At 39.8% G+C, this 19,382-nt stretch overlaps 1 protein-coding gene across 3 annotated transcripts in view; it reads left to right on the top strand.

Annotated features, from left to right (window-relative positions):
- Positions 1 to 19,382, top strand: part of LOC131140249 (gamma-2-syntrophin-like) — a 36,867-nt gene that overhangs the window by 10,917 nt on the left and 6,568 nt on the right. For 2 of the 3 annotated variants that reach the window (XM_058090499.1, XM_058090498.1), the window contains exons 2-14: positions 2,932 to 3,069; positions 3,168 to 3,224; positions 3,331 to 3,388; positions 6,088 to 6,131; positions 7,537 to 7,578; positions 9,405 to 9,492; positions 9,898 to 9,977; positions 12,216 to 12,340; positions 14,627 to 14,756; positions 15,336 to 15,374; positions 16,334 to 16,450; positions 16,580 to 16,651; positions 17,829 to 18,038. In XM_058090499.1, the coding sequence (XP_057946482.1) occupies positions 2,932 to 3,069; positions 3,168 to 3,224; positions 3,331 to 3,388; positions 6,088 to 6,131; positions 7,537 to 7,578; positions 9,405 to 9,492; positions 9,898 to 9,977; positions 12,216 to 12,340; positions 14,627 to 14,756; positions 15,336 to 15,374; positions 16,334 to 16,450; positions 16,580 to 16,651; positions 17,829 to 18,038 (1,200 nt within the window). The remainder of the gene's footprint in view (positions 1 to 2,931; positions 3,070 to 3,167; positions 3,225 to 3,330; positions 3,389 to 6,087; positions 6,132 to 7,536; positions 7,579 to 9,404; positions 9,493 to 9,897; positions 9,978 to 12,215; positions 12,341 to 14,626; positions 14,757 to 15,335; positions 15,375 to 16,333; positions 16,451 to 16,579; positions 16,652 to 17,828; positions 18,039 to 19,382) is intronic. The other variant, XM_058090500.1, reaches the window with a different exon arrangement.

Genomic DNA, 19,382 nt, shown 5'->3' on the forward strand with positions numbered 1-19,382 from the left:
TTCATTTGAACATGCATCAGATTACAATGGAATGCATCCCATAATCAGTTCCCAGTTCCACATGTCCAAAAGGAGTAGGAAGAAGCAAAGCTTATTAAATCCTACCCCTCCATCTGGTACTTTTACAATCAGTAACTGTTACATTTGTTCACTTCCTGCTTTCCTAATATAGTTTTTTTTGTTTTTTTTTAAATAAATGTATACATTTTTTATTATTTTGATATTTTCTATTATTATAAAATTATTATAATGAAAATTATTATAATAAAAATATTTTTTTTATATTATTATTTTTATGTTTTATTATATATATATATATATTTTTTTTTTTTTTTGTCACGTTCCAAAGTACTCGGTGATATGAGCATCCAATGACATAATGGGTACCATAGTAAGTGTCAATATAGTGATATATATATATATAGCACATCATGACTGGTTCAAGACTCTTCATCCTTGTATTTAGCAAACATCAACTGCTTGTATTGTTTCTTGAATTGGCTCATCGTTGTGCATTGTTTGAGGTCCTTACTCAAATCTAAATTCCGATTCCCGTCGACCCAATCTTGTGTATCGTGTCGCGTCGCGTCATATATCGTGACACCTCTCATCATTCCTGCTGCATTCTTACCTTCCACAAACATATTATTAATCTTTGTATGATTTTATTTATATTACCGCGGGGGGAATCCAAACCAAAGTTGACGCTTACTCTGTGTAGCATTAATGAAGTGAAGAAGCCTGACAAATCACCGAGACTATTCTTGGATTAAAGCATTTGGAACAAACAAAATTCAAAGAGCAAAGCATTGTGGGGGAAATGCTCGTTATCGGCTTGTGAAAGTGAAAGTAACAAAAATGTCAAACAAAAGAGGGGGTGGGCTCACTAAAATATTGAGTTGAGTCGTATCCTAGGGTGGGAATAATCTTTTGTTATGAGATTGTCAAAAACATGCAGATTTAACTCTGTACTAACTTAAAGGCATAGATTGGATTTTTTTTTTTTTTTAATGTGTTTCCATGCTTTGCTAAGGCATGCGAGGATACTTTTCTCGTCTTCTCTCCCTGATGTCCCCGTGCATGCAAACATCTTTGTACTTGCATGCATTGTCCTACAATTTCCCTTGGCAACGCCTGTCATTTATTTATTTATAGTACGTCTGAAAAGCCTGAAGACTAGTTTTGTGCTGAAGACTGTTTAGATTGTGATTATGCATAAACGACATACTTGGCACGCAATTCATCAATGACCCCCCCCCGCCAACTTATTTGTTGCCCCCTTGTCAAGTACTGTTTACGTCCTTCCCGCTTGGTTATGCACTGTCACTAGCGCTTCCCTCATACATGAAGCAGTCCTGGCATATGTGTTTCCAAATCTGGGGGACATTAAAAAAAATTCTAGCCCCCTGGGGTACTCTCCGGGTACTCCGGTTTCCTCCCACATTCCAAAAACATGCTAGGTTAATTAGCGACTCCAAATTGTCCATAGGTATGAATGTGAGTGTGAATGGTTGTTTGTCTATATGTGCCCTGTGATTGGCTGGCCACCAGTCCAGGGTGAAGACAGCTGGAATAGGCTCCAGCAACCCCCGCAACCCTCGTGACGATAAGCAGTAGAAAATTAATGAATGTTTTCCTAGAGGGGCTGTACGATGTTTAAGTGGTTAGCGCGCAAGCCTCACTGCTAAAAGACCCAAGTTCAATTCCACCCTCGGCCATCTCTGTGTGGAGTTAGAATGTTTTCCTCGTCATTCCCCGGTTTCCTCCCACATTCCAAAAACATGCTAGGTTAATTAGCGACTCCAAATTGTCCATAGGTATGAATGTGAGTGTGAATGGTTGTTTGTCTATATGTGCCCTGTGATTGGCTGGCCACCAGTCCAGGGTGTACCCCGCCTCTCGCCCCAAGAAGACAGCTGGGATAGGCTCCAGGACCCCCGACGACCCTTGTGAGGATAAGCGGTAGAAAACGAATGAATGAATGAGTTCTGTATGCTGCACAAGTGGTTAGCGTGCAGGCCACACAGCTAGGAGACCTGAGTTCAATTCCACCCTCGGCCATCTCTGTGTGGAGTTTACATGTTCGGGTACTCCGGTTTCCTCCCACATTCCAAAAACATGCTAGGTTAATTAGCGACTCCAAATTGTCCATAGGTATGAATGTGAGTGTGAATGGTTGTTTGTCTATATGTGCCCTGTGATTGGCTGGGCCACCAGTCCAGGTTGTATGATAAGCGGTAGAAAATGAATGAATAAATGAATGATCAGTTTCGCTAGCAAAAAAATTCCTTGAACCTATCATCAGTCATGTGACTGATGATAGGTTCAAGGTGTTTCTGCGTCTGTGAGACTCTGAACAGGATAAGCACCGTCCAAAACTGATTGAGGGATGAAGTTTTAAAAGAAGGTTCTTGAACTTGTCTTTCACGCAGTAGATTTTTGGAGCTTTGCCACACTGGAGAGGTGAAGAACCGGGCGGTTCCATTGGCGTTCATGCGACTTTAATCAGTATAAAACTTGAAAGAAATCCATCCGGGCCATCACTACTCGCTGATAAATCTGGCAGACAAAAAAAAACGTTTTGGAAATCCAATTAATCGGAAAAGCTCAGGGGGTGCAGTTGTTGGAATTTTGATTGTTTCATTCCGGTTTTGTGCTGAAAGGGAACCGGCGAGGGATCACAGAGCATAAGATGCATTTCATTTCGACGGAAGAAATGAGCTCTCTTGTCTTTTCCGCCTGCTGTTGTGCCGTCACGGTTCAGAAGCCAATCACTTCCATCACAAGCACTCGTGTTCGCACATTCATTACGTTAAACAAAGCAATTAACCCCGAGCTGCGCTGATTGACAAAAAGGGTTCTTACACGTTTAATTGTCTACGGAATCGGTTTCCTCTGCAAAACACCAACGCTTCCTCTCAATTCCAACAGTTGAAATCCGGAATTGCTTTGCTGTACAATGAAGAGACCACCAATTCCTATGACGTCTGCCTGAAGTTGACCCATGAGGTGTTAACCATCCAGAAACTGGACGTGGTTTGCATTGGGGGGAGTCGATCTCAAGTAAATGTAAGCGCTTTTTAGAGGTTTCATATTTGTATTCTAATTAGCTGCATAATTTCTTTACCTCGCACGCCCTTTTGCTAATAAAATCTCATTTTTTAAAGCACAGAACTGTAGTTCTCCGAAGACAGGAGACTGGCTGTCTGGGCTTAAGCATCAAAGTAAGCACATCCGAATTGCTTTGGAAGACATCAAAGTGGAAATGAAAAGGGCTTTGTATGGAAAAATGTGTTTGTCAATTTCATCTGTTTCTCTCCTGACTTCCAGGGGGGTGCTGAGCATAACGTGCCCGTGGTTATTTCCAAGATATTCAAAGCTCAAGTAGGTAAGAATGGACTTTATATCACTTTTATAATAATTCATATTGTAAATTAGTGCAGTCTGCAGCACAACTTCTGATTTAACGTTCCTCTTGTGTTAGCTTTCTGGTATCATATCCTATGTTAACGCAGGGGTCTCAAACATGCGGCCCGCGGGCCAAATGTGGCCCGCAATGACACTAGTTTGAGGCCCCCGCCTTGATATGAAAGTTTAATGATATGGATGCTGTATGGTATCATGTACCCAGAAAAAAATTATTACGTTTGATTCATGTTCATGTTAAAGGTTAAATAACTGTTAATAGTTATCCTCTCTATCCGTGTGGAAGTGGTAAGTTTTTGGCGAATTAAGTTGAAAGGAAATAACTTGAAGGCTACCGTTCAGGTCGCTAGATCTCTAGTTTGCGAGTTAGCATGTGTCTCAAGACCCCGCAGTTGCGCAATATGTTGTAAATAAAAAGAGTATAAATGTGACTATAGTCGTGTTTTGTCATGTCTACAGGGCTCTAATAATGCTTTGTTCATTTTAATCTGAAAAAAATCATTTGTCTACCCACCAACTATATGTGGTTTATTAAGTTTTTATGATTATTATTATTATATTTATTTATTACTGATTGATTGATTTTCTTTATTCTTGATTTGTTTATTTATTTTTCATATTATTTTGAGTAGAAAAATAAAAAGTAAGATATTTGAGAACAGTGGAATGTTTTATCAGAGCTTTTCTTGTAGAAAATTGGAACCAAAGCAACATTTTTAATTTTTTTTTTTTTTTTAATAAATGCGTTTTGTTTTGTTTTTTGTCGGAAAACCTGATGCGGCCCAGTCTCACCCAGACCCGAGCTCCAGTGGCCCACAAGTAAATTGAGTTTAGGGTTTTTGTATGTCGAGATGCGGTCCTTTTTCCGATATTCCAACCTTGAATATTGGCCCAAAAGAGTACCAATCCAATATAAAAACGACTTTTTTCATAGAGTGGCTTGAGCAAGTGATTTAACCCAGAGAACAATAGCAAGCAACAGTAGAAACCAGAAAATCAATGTACTTCTTGAGGCTCGTAGGAGATCGATAAAGCTTTTAACCCGACATTATTGAGCTGGCTCTTTACTCTTCAAACCAATGACTTTTTGTCGTCCCGTGGGAGTTTCACGCGTTTTATAAATGTGTCAAACAGCAGACGTTTTACTTCACTGCGTCTGCGCCATGACAGTAAACTGGTGCATGACAAGGTTTGCACTCATCTGGGTGAGACTGGGCCACATCAGCTTTTCCAAAAAAAAAACAAAAAACGCATTTATTAAAAACAGAAAAATATACAAACCTTTTCAGTGCTTTGGTTCCAATTTTCTACAATAAAAGCTCTGATAAAACATTCCACTGTTCTCAAATATCTTAATTTTTATTTTCTGCACAAAATAAGATGAAAAATAAACAAATCAAGAATAAAGAAAATCAATCAATCAGTAATAAATAAATATAATAATAATAATAATAATAATAATAAAACATATAGTTGGTGGGTAGACAAATTATTTTTTTCAGATTATTTCATGCATGCATGAGGAGAACATGCATACTCCACACAGAGGGTGGCCGAGGGTGGAATTGAACCCTGGTCTAAATTAAAAATTAAAAATTGTTAAAATAAGATGAAAAATAAATAAACAAATCAAGACTAAAAAAATCAATCAATCAGTAATAAATAAATATAATAATAATAATAATAAAACGGCAAATAATAAAAACTTAAGAAACCACATATAGTTGGTGGGTAGACAAATTATTTTTTTTCACATTAAAATGAACAAAGCATTATTAGAGCCCTGTAGACATGACAAAACACGACTATAGTCACATTTATACTCTTTTTATTTACAACATATTGCGCAACTGCAGGGTCTTGAGACACATGCTAACTCGCAAACTAGAGAGCTAGCGACCTAAACGGTAGCCTTCAAGTTATTTCCTTTCAACTTAAATCGCCAAAAACTTACCACTTCCACATGGATAGGGAGGATAACTATTAACAGTTATTTAACCTTTAACATGAACATTAATCAAACATAATAATTTTTTCTGGGTACATGATACCATACAGCATCTATATCAAACTAACATTAAACTTTCATATCAAGGCGGGGGCCTCAAACTAGTGTCGGGCCGCATGTTTGAGACCCCTGCCTATGATCAATGTGACTGATTGAAGATCTGATATGACTTCAAATGAGCAAATCGGTTGAAGATAGAAAGTGCCTGGTAACAAGAACATCAGCTTTTGTGGAAAATAAGCACTTTTCGACCTTGACATTTAAATTGCTGAGATGAAGAAAATGTTACGACATTTGGATTATCTTCTCAGCATCATTCAAGTCTACCGCAAACACGAGTCTACTGTATAAATAGCCTGTCCGACACATGCAACTGTGACCCGTAAATACACCAATAAAAAAGGAAGGCTGGTTTGCTTTGGGAACAGACTGTTCCTGTTCAATTTTGAAGAAACAGTCAAGCCATTATTTCTCCACTTTGGGCCCGCACCAAAGACCAGGGTCTCAGTTTGAAAAGGATTCCTACTGAAACAATGTATATGAAAAATGTGCGTATGCACACAATTTTCCCTTTACGTTCAACGATCAAGTATCAATGCAAAGAACCTTGTGAATGACAAAAAATTCAGTGTAATGTCTCTGGATGTTCACAGTGGAACAGGAGGGGAAGCTGTTTGTTGGTGATGCTGTCCTGCAGGTGGGTACTGTTTTCTATCCTCGACATTTCAGTTTGGAAATGTGAAGATTATTATAAGATAGTTGAGCCGGCTTCAATCCAATCAATCCAAAACTAGTTTTTGGATTGATTGTTGAAAGTTCATTCATTTATTTTCCACCGCTTATCCTCACAGAGTGGGGTGCTGGAGCCTATCCCAGCTGTCTTCCGGCGAGTACACCGTGGACTGGTCGCCAGCCAATCACAGGGCACATATAGACAAACAACCATTCACACTCACATTCATACCTATGTACAGTGTTTCCTTAGCATTTTTATTTAGAGCCAAGGCAGGAAAGTGATGGATATTAATATCAATAATTTCCCATTAAAGGGGACCTATTATGCTTTTTCCATTATTCTAACCTATAAATGTTGTTAGAATGTTGTATTATTGTGTTAAACCATGCCAAAGTTTCAGATAATGAAGTTTAAGCATATGGAATTGAGCCCTGAAAAAGTTTGGGATGGTTCAAAACGCTCGGTTTCAGAGGGCGTTGTAAAACTGGTCCTTTGTGATGTCACAAAGGGTCAGAGTTCCTTATATGGGCGTGTCAATAAGCGAAACAAGCATAGGCAGAAGTTATTCTAGTTGTTGATTCCCAGCAAGAGAAAAATATTTTCATCTGCCAACGCCATTTCACACGGGACTCTTTTTGTGGACGTGAACTATCCGGCGAACTGCACTCTCGCCATTAAACGGTCTTCCTGCAAAAAAACGTTTAATGACCACATTTCCACTACCGACATTGTGCCAAGATTGTCTACAGTTAGTAAACACGATGCCGTCGTGTCTGGCTGCTGAGCTCCACGGCACCAGCGGTGTCTCTGACAAAGTGTGTCCGACAATGAGTGCTCCAATACAGGCAGCGAGATGGACGTAGTGCTTTGGGCGAGAGGCGGGGTACACTCTGGACTGGTGGCCAGCCAATCACAGGGCACATATAGACAAACAACCATTCACACTCACATTCATACCTATGGACAATTTGGAGTGGCTAATTAACCTAGCATGTTTTTGGAATGTGGGAGGAAACCGGAGTACCCGGAGAAAACCCACGCATGCATGGGGAGAACATGCAAACTCCACACAGAGATGGCCGAGGGTGGAATTGAACTCGGGTCTACTAGCTGTGAGGCCTGCACGCTAACCACTCGTCCGCCGTGCAGCCCTTGTTGAATGTTAGAACAGAAAATTCAACTGTAATAAATGGAATAAATGCTCACACATTACTTACATCAACTGATGGTTTGCTAAGGTTTTATAAAATGTGGTTGGCAAATGATAGAAGAGTCAATATTTGTACATCAATACCTTCAAGTTGCTGTATCAGTTTTTCTGAACATGACAGTGAAGTTCATTTCTGTCCTGTTTTGCTTTCTGCAGGTCAACGGCATAAACGTGGAGCATTGTACTCATGAGCAAGTTGTGAGTATATTTTGTTCAATTCCATCTGTTTATTTACCCAGGGGCATCCTATCGCATTGCTTACTCAGATTGGGTATAATTAGGGATTATTCGATTATGATTTTATGATGCCGATACCGATCCCAATAATCAATCAAGCCAATAGGCCTGTTTTACCGAAACATAAACAACATGCTGGTATCCACAACTCACGTGTAGTATTTCACAATGCTTTTATTTCTAGTCTTCTCATGTTATTAACTGAAAACCTGAATGAAAAGCAGGTTTGCCAGCCTCTGCTGGGTCCCTCCAGCCGCATCCGCTGCCTTCTGAAGCGCAAGATGCAGGCGACTCTCTCTTGGGTGCCCGTTTCATCCCGCGTCCAAAGCAGCCCCGCACACAACAAAAGTTCCTCCTGCGCTAAAAGTGCTACATTGAGTCTGCATGCTAAAATTTTGCTTTGACGTGCGCCATATTGCATGCTAACAGGAGAATGCATACAAATTGTGGTGTCAAAAAAACAGAAAACACGCTATCCGAGGTTCCACTGTACATAGCCTGCAGAGGTTAGCTTGGTTTTGTATGCATCGCTGCTAATTTCTCGCAAATTCACCGCCGACCTTTCGCGGAGACACTACATTTCCTCATCTATGTCTCCCTTTGTCATCCTGTCAGGTTCACCTCTTGCGCACGGCCGGCGATGAAAAAAAACAAAAAAACGCATTTATTAAAAACAGAAAAATGAATAAACTTTGCTTTGGTTCCGATTTTCTACAATAAAAGCTCTGATAAAACATTCCACTGTTCTCAAATATCTTAATTTTTATTTTTCTACACAAAATAAGATGAAAAATAAATAAACAAATCAAGAATAAAGAAAATCAATCAGTAATAAATAAATATAATAATAATAATAAAACTGCAAATAATAAAAACTTAAGAAACCACATATAGTTGGTGGGTAGACAAATTATTTTTTTCAGATTAAAATGAACAAAGCATTATTAGAGCCCTGTAGACATGACAAAACACGACTATAGTCACATTTATACTCTTTTTATTTACAACATATTGCGCAACTGCAGGGTCTCGAGACACATGCTAACTGGCAAACTAGAGAGCTAGCGACCTAAACGGTAGCCTCCAAGTTATTTCCTTTCAACTTAAATAGCCAAAAACTTACCACTTCCACACGGATAGGGAGGATAACTATTAACAGTTATTTAACCTTTAACATGAACATGAATCAAACGTAATCATTTTTTCTGGGTACATGATACCATACAGCATCCATATCAAACTTGCGCGGGGGTCGCACTAACATTAAACTTTCATATCAAGGCGGGGGCCTCAAACTAGTGTCCTGCGGGCCACATTTGTGGCTTTAAAAATGTAAATCTCCAACAAAATGGCGGGATATTTTGAGCAAGTGTTCGGAATATTATTTACTTTATCTGGGTGCCATAAGCACACGTCCAGTCTTTTAGTTAGTGGTTCTTTCAGACGCCAGATTGTTCCTGTGCTTCCATGTTCCACGGAACGCCGTTAAATGGCTGGGATCTGCACTTCAGAAGGCAGCGGATGTGGCTGGAGGGGACCTCGCAAACTAGAGAGCTAGCGACCTAAACGGTAGCCTTCAAGTTACTTCCTTTCAACTTAAATAGCCAAAAACTTACCACTTCCACACGGATAGGGAGGATAACTATTAACAGTTATTTAACCTTTAACATGAACATGAATCAAACGTAATAATTTTTTTCTGGGTACATGATACCATACAGCATCCATATCAATATATCGGAGACCCTACATTTCCTCATCTATGTCCCCCTTTGTCATCCTGTCAGGTTCACCTCTTGCGCACGGCCGGCGATGAGGTCGTCATCACTGTTCGCTATCTACGGGAAGTTCCGTCTTTTCTGAAATTGCCTCTTGGTAAGTGTCCCGCATTCGATACATTTTTTAAAAATGTTATAATAAAGCAACCATGGAGTTTGTTTTGATATATATTGAGCTTCTTTGAGGGTGAAGATTTACAATCACGACTTTGCCACTTGTCTACTTTGACTGTACCGTCTATGGCACATAGCCATCCATATTTCAGGGAACGCTATAAGCTGCACAAACAAAGCTTTATTAAAAAACACTGCAGAAATAATAACAGTAGATCTGCAGTATGGACTGTGTGCAATTTGAAGGTCACCGATCACGCGGAATTATCACAGGAACGGAACATGTTTTTGGAATGTGAGACAAAACCGTAGAACCGAGATCTCCTGACTGTGTGGCCAACCACTAGTCCACCGTGTAATTTTAGTCGTTCCTGTTTTCTCCTCACAGGTTCTCCATCTGCTGATAACAACGGTGAATCCTCGTCACTCTTCGACTGCGGCTCACATTTCAATGGCAACGAAAACACAGTAAGATATAATTTAGTCCTGTTCTGTAGACCAGGGATTCTGCTTTTGGACTCCACAAAGACAAAGAAAGCAAATAAGCAAAACATTAATAAAAGAAATAAAGATCACATAGAGAATTTCCCATAGGCAAAGTACAAAAACTAGCATAAAACGTGACTAGCCAAAACAACAAAAACTCCACACAGAGATAGCCGAGGGTGGAATTGAACTCGGGTCTCCTAGCTGTGAGGTCTGCGCGCTAACCACTAGACCCGCCGTGCCGCAAAAGGCAAAACAACAAAAAGCACCTTGGTTAAAGAAAAGCAGGTTTGCCAGCCTCTGCTGGGTCCCCTCCAGCCACATCCGCTGCCTTCTGAAGTGCAGATCTCAGCCATTTAACGGCGTTCCGTTAAAGCAAAACAGTCCTAGACCATCACACTACCACCACCATATTTTACTGTTGGAATAATGTTCATTCATTTTCTACCGCTTGTCCTCACGGAGGTGGCCAGCTGGTGGCCAGCCAATCACAGGACACATATAGACAAACAACCATTCACACTCACATTCATACCTATGGACAATTTGTAGTCGCTAATTAACCTAGCATGTTTTTGGAATGTGGGAGGAAACCGGAGTTCCCGGAGAAAACCCACGCATGCACGGGGTGGAACGTGCAAACTCCACAAAGAGATAGCCGAGAGTGGAATTGAACTCGGGGTCTCTTAGCTGTGAGGTCTGCGCGCTAACCACTAGGCCGCCGTGCCACAAAAGGCAAAACAACAAAAAGCACCTTGGTTAAAGCTTGGTTAATGAAAAGCAGGTTTGCCAGCCTCTGCTGGGTCCCCTCCAGCCACATCCGCTGCCTTCTGAAGTGCAGATCCCAGCCATTGAACACCGTTCCGTGGAACATGGAAGCACAGGAACAATCTGGCGTCTGAAAGAACCACTAACTGGAGAAAGACTGGACGTGTGCTTATGGCACCCAGATAAAGTAAATAATATTCCGAACACTTGCTCAAAATATCCCGCCATTTTGTTGGAGATTTACATTTTTAAAGCCACAAATGTGGCCCGCAGGACGCTAGTTTGAGGCCCCCGCCTTGATATGAAAGTTTAATGTTAGTTTGATATGGATGCTGTATGGTATCATGTACCCAGAAAAAATTATTACGTTTGATTCATGTTCATGTTAAAGGTTAAATAACTGTTAATAGTTATCCTCCCTATCCGTGTGGAAGTGGTAAGTTTTTGGCTATTAAAGTTGAAAGGAAATAACTTGAAGGCTACCGTTTAGGTCGCTAGCTCTCTAGTTTGCGAGTTAGCATGTGTCTCAAGACCCTGCAGTTGCGCAATATGTTGTAAATAAAAAGAGTATAAATGTGACTATAGTCGTGTTTTGTCATGTCTACAGGGCTCTAATAATGCTTTGTTCATTTTAATCTGAAAAAAAATAATTTGTCTACCCACCAACTATATGTGGTTTATTAAGTTTTTATTATTTGCCGTTTTATTATTATTATTATTATTATATTTATTTATTACTGATTGATTTTCTTTATTCTTGATTTGTTTATTTATTTTTCATCTTATTTTGTGTAGAAAAATAAAAAGTAAGATATTTGAGAACAGTGGAATGTTTTATCAGAGCTTTTATTGTAGAAAATTGGAACCAAAGTGATGTTTTTATAATTTTTTTTGTTTTTAATAAATTAGTTTGTTTTTTTTTTTGGAAAACCTGATGCGGCCCAGTCTCACCCAGACCCTAGCTCCAGTGGCCCCCAAGTAAATTGAGTTTGAGACCCCTGCGCTATACAAATAAAATGTATTATTATATTATTATTATTATTATTATTCATTCATTCATTCATTTTCTACCGCTTTTCCTCACGAGGGTCGCGGGGGTGCTGGAGCCTATCCCAGCTGTCTTCGGGCGAGAGGCGGGGTACACCCTGGACTGGTGGCCAGCCAATCACAGGGCACATATAGACAAACAACCATTCACACTCACATTCATACCTATGGACAATTTGGAGTTGCTAATTAACCTAGCATGTTTTTGGAATGTGGGAGGAAACCGGAGTATCCGGAGAAAACCCACGCATGCACGGGGAGAACATGCAAACTCCACACAGAGATGGCCGAGGGTGGAATTATTATTATTATTATTATTATTATTATTATTATTATTATTATTATTATTATTATTATTATATAATACAATCACCGAGACTTAAGAAGATCATTTATTTCTTCTAGGCTTCATCGCCTCCTTCCCCCTCAGCTAATGAACCAAAGTATGAGAAACGCTGGATGGACGCCGTCTCGCTGCCCTTGTTGATGGCCAGAGTCTCCAGATATAAAACCGGCACGGATGAATTAAGGTAAGCGTTATCCGCCGTGATAGAATCCACCTTTTAACGTGCAGTCAGCGCTGTTGTTGTCTTAGCAAGCGCTGTTCCTTTAGACAAGACGTTGTTAACGCCGATACGTATGCACAGGCATAAACGGCTTAAAAGGTCAGTGTCGCTTTAAGGGCGGAATATGTATCAGAATATGTATATCGATTTCGCTTTGTAGACTTCTTTAATCCGATTTAACTCGACTAAATATATTTTTTAATGCAATCTTAACAGTAGTTCACTTATAAGTTATTGAATGCGTCGCCACTTTAGCGAGGTCTGAAGAAGAAGGTGAAAGGAAACCACCAAGGTTGCTGACAAAGACAAATCTTTATGATTATGAATTATTAATATCAACATTTCACCCTTTTTTTTCCTTGCCATTTTGTTTATACTATGAGTGTGTTTGTGTTGTGAGGGAGAAGGATCGATAACATGCAGTATGAATCCATGCGGCACACGATAAAAAAATAAACACGCATGTATGTGATGCACTCATGAAACGGCATCGAACGCTGCTAGCAAAGCAATTTTGGGAAAGAGTAGCCTCTCTCTGCTTCTTGTGACGGAGGATTGGAGTACTGGACTGGCTTAAGCCGCCTTCTGACAGGGATACAGTTTTCTGACATTGATGTCGGTCCATGTTATTAATTTCTTACTTTGGATTTTTTTTTTATGTTAATACATGGCACTTTATTCCTTACTTGGCACAAATACTTATGTGCCAAGTAAGGAATAAGTGAGGAAATGTGCAATTTCTGGACAAATTGTATGTGAATGCTGGCAGAGCTGATGCCAGAACTGCAATGCTGCACTTGCAGTTGAATCCATGTTAACTGTTAGCATGCTAACATCTCGTGTCTATGTAAGTTTTTACATTATGAAAGTAATTAACTTATTCAATCGCAGCCATTTTTCAAGACATCCCTCTCAGACTTTTTTTTTAATGGTCCTGACTGGTCAAAAAATAAAAATAAAAAAACTTAAATTATATTATGGAAAGCAGGAAGTGAACAAATGTAACAGTTACTGATTGTAAAAGTACCAGATGGAGGGGTAGGATTTAATAAGCTTTGCTTCTTCCTACTCCTTTTGGACATGTGGAACTGTGAACTGATTATGTGATGCATTCAATTGTAATCTGATGCATGTTCAAATGAAATTAAACCATTAAAAAAAATGTAAATAAAAAAAATTAAAAACCACATTAAAAAATTAAATAAAAAAACTTTATTAACAAAAACTTAAATTATATGTATAATTATATGTTGAAATAAAATTAAACCATTAAAAAAATTTAGTAAAAAAAATTAAAAAACACATTTAAAAAAACTAAATTATATTAGGAAAGCAGGAAGTGAACAAATGTAACAGTTAGTGATTGTAAAAGTACCAGATGGAGGGGTAGGATTTAATAAGCTTTGCTTCTTCCTACTCCTTTTGGACATGTGGAACTGGGAACTGATTATGGGATGCATTCAATTGTAATCTGATGCGTGTTCAAATAAAATAAAACCATAAAAAAACCATTTTAAATTACAAAAAAAATTAAAACAACAATTTTTAAATTTACATTTAAAAAATAAAATAAAAAAAACTTAAATTATATTAGGAAAGCAGGAAGTGAACAAATGTAACAGTTACTGATTGTAAAAGTACCAGATGGATGGGTAGGATTTAATAAGCTTTGCTTCTTCCTACTCCTTTTGGACATGTGGAACTGGGAACTGATTATGGGATGCATTCAATTGTAACCTGATGCATGTTCAAATGAAATAAAACCGTTCAACTGTTCAAAAAAAATTTAAAACAACAATTTTTAAAAATTACATTTAAAAAATAAAATTAAAAAAAATTAAATTATATTAGGAAAGCAGGAAGTGAACAAATTATGTTGTTTTGAACGTCTATCATTTGACATCTCGAAAGAGCAAAACTGGATATGACGATAAATACTAAGTCAGCTAGGCCTGTCTTAGCTAGTCAGCCTAGTGTTTGATTTGACTAGTGATGATTTCTACTTAAATGAGAGAGGAAACGTCTTCTGGATCAATGACCTGGATCAATGAGAATATTCATAGGAATATGCCATTCAGTTTTTGCCACAAAATAATTGTCAAAAATGGATTTTCACTGACAACTAAATTTGATAAGATTAAAAAAAAACCATACTTGTATATACTGAGCTAAATAAGTCTAGTCAATGTGATAAAGCTGTCAATCCTTTCCATCGCTCTCGCCTCTTTTCTGACCTCTGCACTTTTGCAGGTCCAATACATTTGAAGTGCTTGCCTTGAATGGATCCACGCCCAATATTCTTCAATTTTGCAATGCAGCTGAAACCACGGACTGGATCCAAGCAATATCAACAAAGATCAGTGACTTGACCCTGGAGAATGTAAGTCATGCATTTTACCGTGAAATGTTGTAGAAAGGGATTGGAAACCAAGAGAAATTGTAGTCATTATGATCAGGGGGGTATTGAAGACTCTGAAAATGCAGTATTTGTTTTTAGTTCTACTATATTTGAATGGCGGATGATGTTACAGCAATCCAGTCTGTAGGTTATATTAGCTTCTGGACGTGGATGGAGGAAGGACGTTTGAGGGATCTATCAGATCCGGGGCTTGAAGGACAGAGTGGGATTCAGGATGATTTTCCGACTGTGTATGCTGAGTAAACGTTCTTATCTTAGCTTTGCTCGGTGTTTCGCTACGGGATATTGCCTTGGGCGTGTATCGCTACGGAAAAACCCCAAAATAAGTCTCTTCTGAGACAGGTCAATCCGTGCATCAACCTCCCGGAATCCGTTCCCCGGATTGTGGTGTCCACTGCCACTCAAAAGGTTGGACTTACTTTCTCATTGAATAGAATGAGAAAGTGTGTCCAAACAAACGCACCAGTCCAGGAACAGGGACGGAATAAGTAACTCAGCGGTCTTTGGCGATAATGTTGCTGTTCTTCTTTTTTGTCACAGATCAACTTGGTCAACAAATACAGCGCCTCGCATGATCAGGTGTGTAAATATTAGCCTACGTGAAATTGGACAGGAGAAACACACAACACAACCATGCTAACGTTGTGCAAATGATACATAAGCGTGCTCTGACTTAGTAACTGTGGATAATCACAGCAATCTAACCAGTTGAACCAGGTTTTTTTTCAAAGTCTAACCCAGGGGTGTGCAAACTTTTTGACTCGCGGGCCGCATTGATATAACAAAATTTCCGGGGGGGGGGGGGGGGGGGGCAGACTATATATTTTACACGTAACATGATGACACACAAATACATTTATGTTGGATCTGAAACTGAATCCATTTCTCCGATAAGAATTAATGGAGGTCAAGTCCACCTGGTATTATTGTATCTGTAAAATTGTCATGCAATCTGCTATTATTATTTATTATTTTATATTTATATTTAAATATTTTAAAAATAATAAAATATTATAATAATTAAAATAAAATTAAAATAATAATTATTATATTATTATTATGTAAAATATACAAATATAACAATATTATTATATATAATTAATATAATAATATATAATAAATATAATAATCATAATAGTTATAATAATAATATAATAATTATTATTTTAATTTTTATTATTATTATGTGCTTGTGTCTCTTTTTTCAGGAGCACTTTGTAAACAACAGACCATGTCAAACAACGAAATTGATACAACCATCAAAAGGTTGGCTCAGGCCATGATGCCAGGTTGTATGTTGACTTTAAATTAAATACTTTGGAAAGATTGGGCGGGCCGTATTCAAACACTTGGCGGGCCGGATGTGGCCCCCGGGCCGTAGTTTGCCCACCCCTGGTCTAACCAGAGGTACCATGGCTTCCCCACCCCGAGCTAAGAACCGTCACCCCCTCCCAGCATACACTCACACAAAGCTCACAAATTGTTATTGACTTTTAAGTTGCAAAAAAAATAAATATTGTCTTCAACTTCTTCCGCAGATTGTTCACATGGGCTGGGCTTGTGAAAGATCAGACAGGAGGGGTGCTTCTCCAGGACAATCGTTTAAGTTCCTGGCAATGAGAGGACCATATTTTCATATCTTCAGAAGTCCCCCGGTAATCAATGGTTGGGTCCTCCGTTAGATCTTTAACCCTATTTCATCAGTCAGTGCACTTTGCTTCAATTAGGTGTCATCGCTTATGTGACCATGCGTGGTTAAAGGATCTTTCTTTGTTTGTTTTCAGCTCAGTGCTGCTGACTGGGGACAAGCGGAAACATCATATAACCTCTATGAGGTCCTATTCAAGGTTCACAAGGTAAGGTGCTGGAAATGAACCCGTTGGTTAAATGTTGTTTATTGGGATACTTGGTGAACGTATGGTAGGTTTACTCCTGGGACAGAAAGTGTAGTTTCAGCAACTTGAAAAATTTACTCATTTTCTACCTGGACTGGTGGCCAGCCAATCACAGGGCACATATAGACAAACAACCATTCACACTCACATTCATACCTATGGACAATTTGGAGTCGCTAATTAACCTAGCATGTTTTTGGAATGTGGGAGGAAACCGGAGTACCCGGAGAAAAAACCCACGCATGCACGGCGAGATCACTCGTCCACCGTGCAGCCCATATTTGCATATTAACAATAATTCATGGTTCCATTTATCCCAGTGAGTCTTCCAGGTCCTGATGCAGCAAAACAGTCCCAGACCATCACACTACCACCACCATATTTTACTGTTGGAATAATGTTCATTCATTTTCTACCGGAGAAAACCCACGCATGCACGGGGAGAACACACAAACTCCACACAGATATGGCTGAGGGTGGAATTGAACTTGGGTCTCCTAGCTGTGAGGCCTGCACACTAATCACTCAACCCAATTGTAAACATTCATTCATTTTGTACCGCTTATCCTCACAAGGGTCACGCGTGTGCTGACCAGCTGTCTTGGGGCGAGAGGCGGGGTACATCCTGGACTGGTCGCCAGCCAATCACAGGGCACATATAGACAAACAACCATTCACACTCACATTCATACCTATCGACAATTTGGAGTCGCTAATTAACCTAGCATGTTTTTGGAATGTGGGAGGAACATGCAAACTCCACACAGAGATGACCGAGGGTGGAATTGAACTCGAGTCCTCCGTGCAGCCACGATAATAAACATGAATATTTCAAATAGTTTTTGCCGATGTAAACAAATCCATCCGTCCATTTTTCTATGTCACATATATGCTGGAGCCTATCCCAGCTGTCTTTTGGAGTCGCTAATTAACCTAGCATGTTTTTGGAATGTGGGAGGAAACGGGGAATGACGAGGAGAACATGCAAACTCCACACAGAGATGGCTGAGGGTGGAATTGAAGCTGTGAGGCCTGAGTGCTAACCACTCATCCGCCGTGCAACCGAATTTGAAAAATGTTTCCTTTCCTTTTCCTGCTGGTTATCAACCCTGAATGATTGACATTTTGTGCTTTTCAGCTGTGGTTGACAGAGGACTGCTGGCTTCAGGCAAGGCTGTACTTGGGCTTGGAGCATCCACCCGACCAGCAGGACACCGACTCTCTGAGCTTCAGCATTCTCATCAGCCACAGACGGAGCCACACCTTCAGAGTGGAGCTGTCCTCCGACTTGTCTGTGTGGGAGAAGTCTTTCCAAAGAGCTGTCTTCTTGGAAGTACAGCGGATGAGGGTAAGGGTTTTAACTCCTGTCTCAAATCGGAACTGTCGGTGCTAAAACGGTACCCGGTGGTGGTGTGTCGGTCATGAACGAACGGGTTAAGAGAACTAGTTCTTTTTTGTGAAAGGAATGAACGAGGTCACCGACCCTAAAATACCCGTTCAGTCTGTTCGGTTGCAAATGCTTTTTTTTGATTGGCTGGAAAGTCAGTTCGCCGTTCCTTTTATGGGGCGGGACTATCTGCATGCTTACCGGTCTTATCCTATCGTCGCACGACCCGGTCAATCCCGGTCCGAAGTCTCGGTCCTTTTCGGTCTTTCCAGTCAGAAAGAGATATTGACCCGGTCGGTCCTTCTGACTGAAAGACCGAGACCGAGAAATTGACCCGGTATTTCAGTAAGCTAACCCCACCCACCCACAGAGTGAGGCGCAACGGTAGTTTAAGACAGGCAATAGCGGTTTGTCAGTCAATTTGACAGACACTCGTCGGCCGTTCATTCATGACTGACACATCACTATTTTTGTTATTGTTTTTGATACACCTCAAGATCGTAAAAATCATTAAAAAACCTTATATTTTTTATTATTCCTACTATAATTTTATATTACAACGACTGCACCGTGATCACAGGCTAACGACCAATTGACCGAAATGACCGAAATTCACGAAACAAACGGATCTTTTTACTGAATGATTCGATTCACTGAAATGAACGGTTTTGCCCACCACTAGTACCCGGTATCAAGGTTTCACTTTAAGAAACAGTACCAGTATAAGGTATTCACAAAGTACAAATAAGTTCTATATGTGGTAGTTTTAGTCTCTTTAGCCCAGGGGTCACCAACGCTGTGCCCGCGGGCGCCCAATGCACCCACGTGGACCACTTAAGGCGCCCGTGAGGCATCTTCTAAAAAATAACACTGGTCACAAATTATTATTGTTATTTTGTGCTTTAAATTTTGAATCATGGCGGCACGGTGGTCGAGTGGTTAGTGCGCAGACCTCACAGCTAGGAGACCAGGGTTCAATTCCACCCTCGTCCATCTCTGTGTGGAGTTTGCATGTTCTCCCCGTGCATGCGTGGGTTTTCTTCGGGTACTCCGGTTTCCTCCCACATTCCAAAAAAAACATGCTAGGTTAATTAGCGACTCCAAATTGTCCATAGGTATGAATGTGAATGTGAATGGTTGTTTGTCTATATGTGCCCTGTGATTGGCTGGCCACCAGTCCAGGTTTTACGGCGCCAGTCTATTTTTCTTTAGTGAGCGAGGGGGTAAAATGGCTCTTTTGGTAGGAAAGGTTGCCGACCCCTGGCCAAGACAGAAAATAAAATGAAACAGAATCTGAATGAATCT

Source organism: Doryrhamphus excisus, chromosome 13, assembly GCF_030265055.1.
Source record: "Doryrhamphus excisus isolate RoL2022-K1 chromosome 13, RoL_Dexc_1.0, whole genome shotgun sequence".
Taxonomy (NCBI): domain Eukaryota; kingdom Metazoa; phylum Chordata; class Actinopteri; order Syngnathiformes; family Syngnathidae; genus Doryrhamphus; species Doryrhamphus excisus.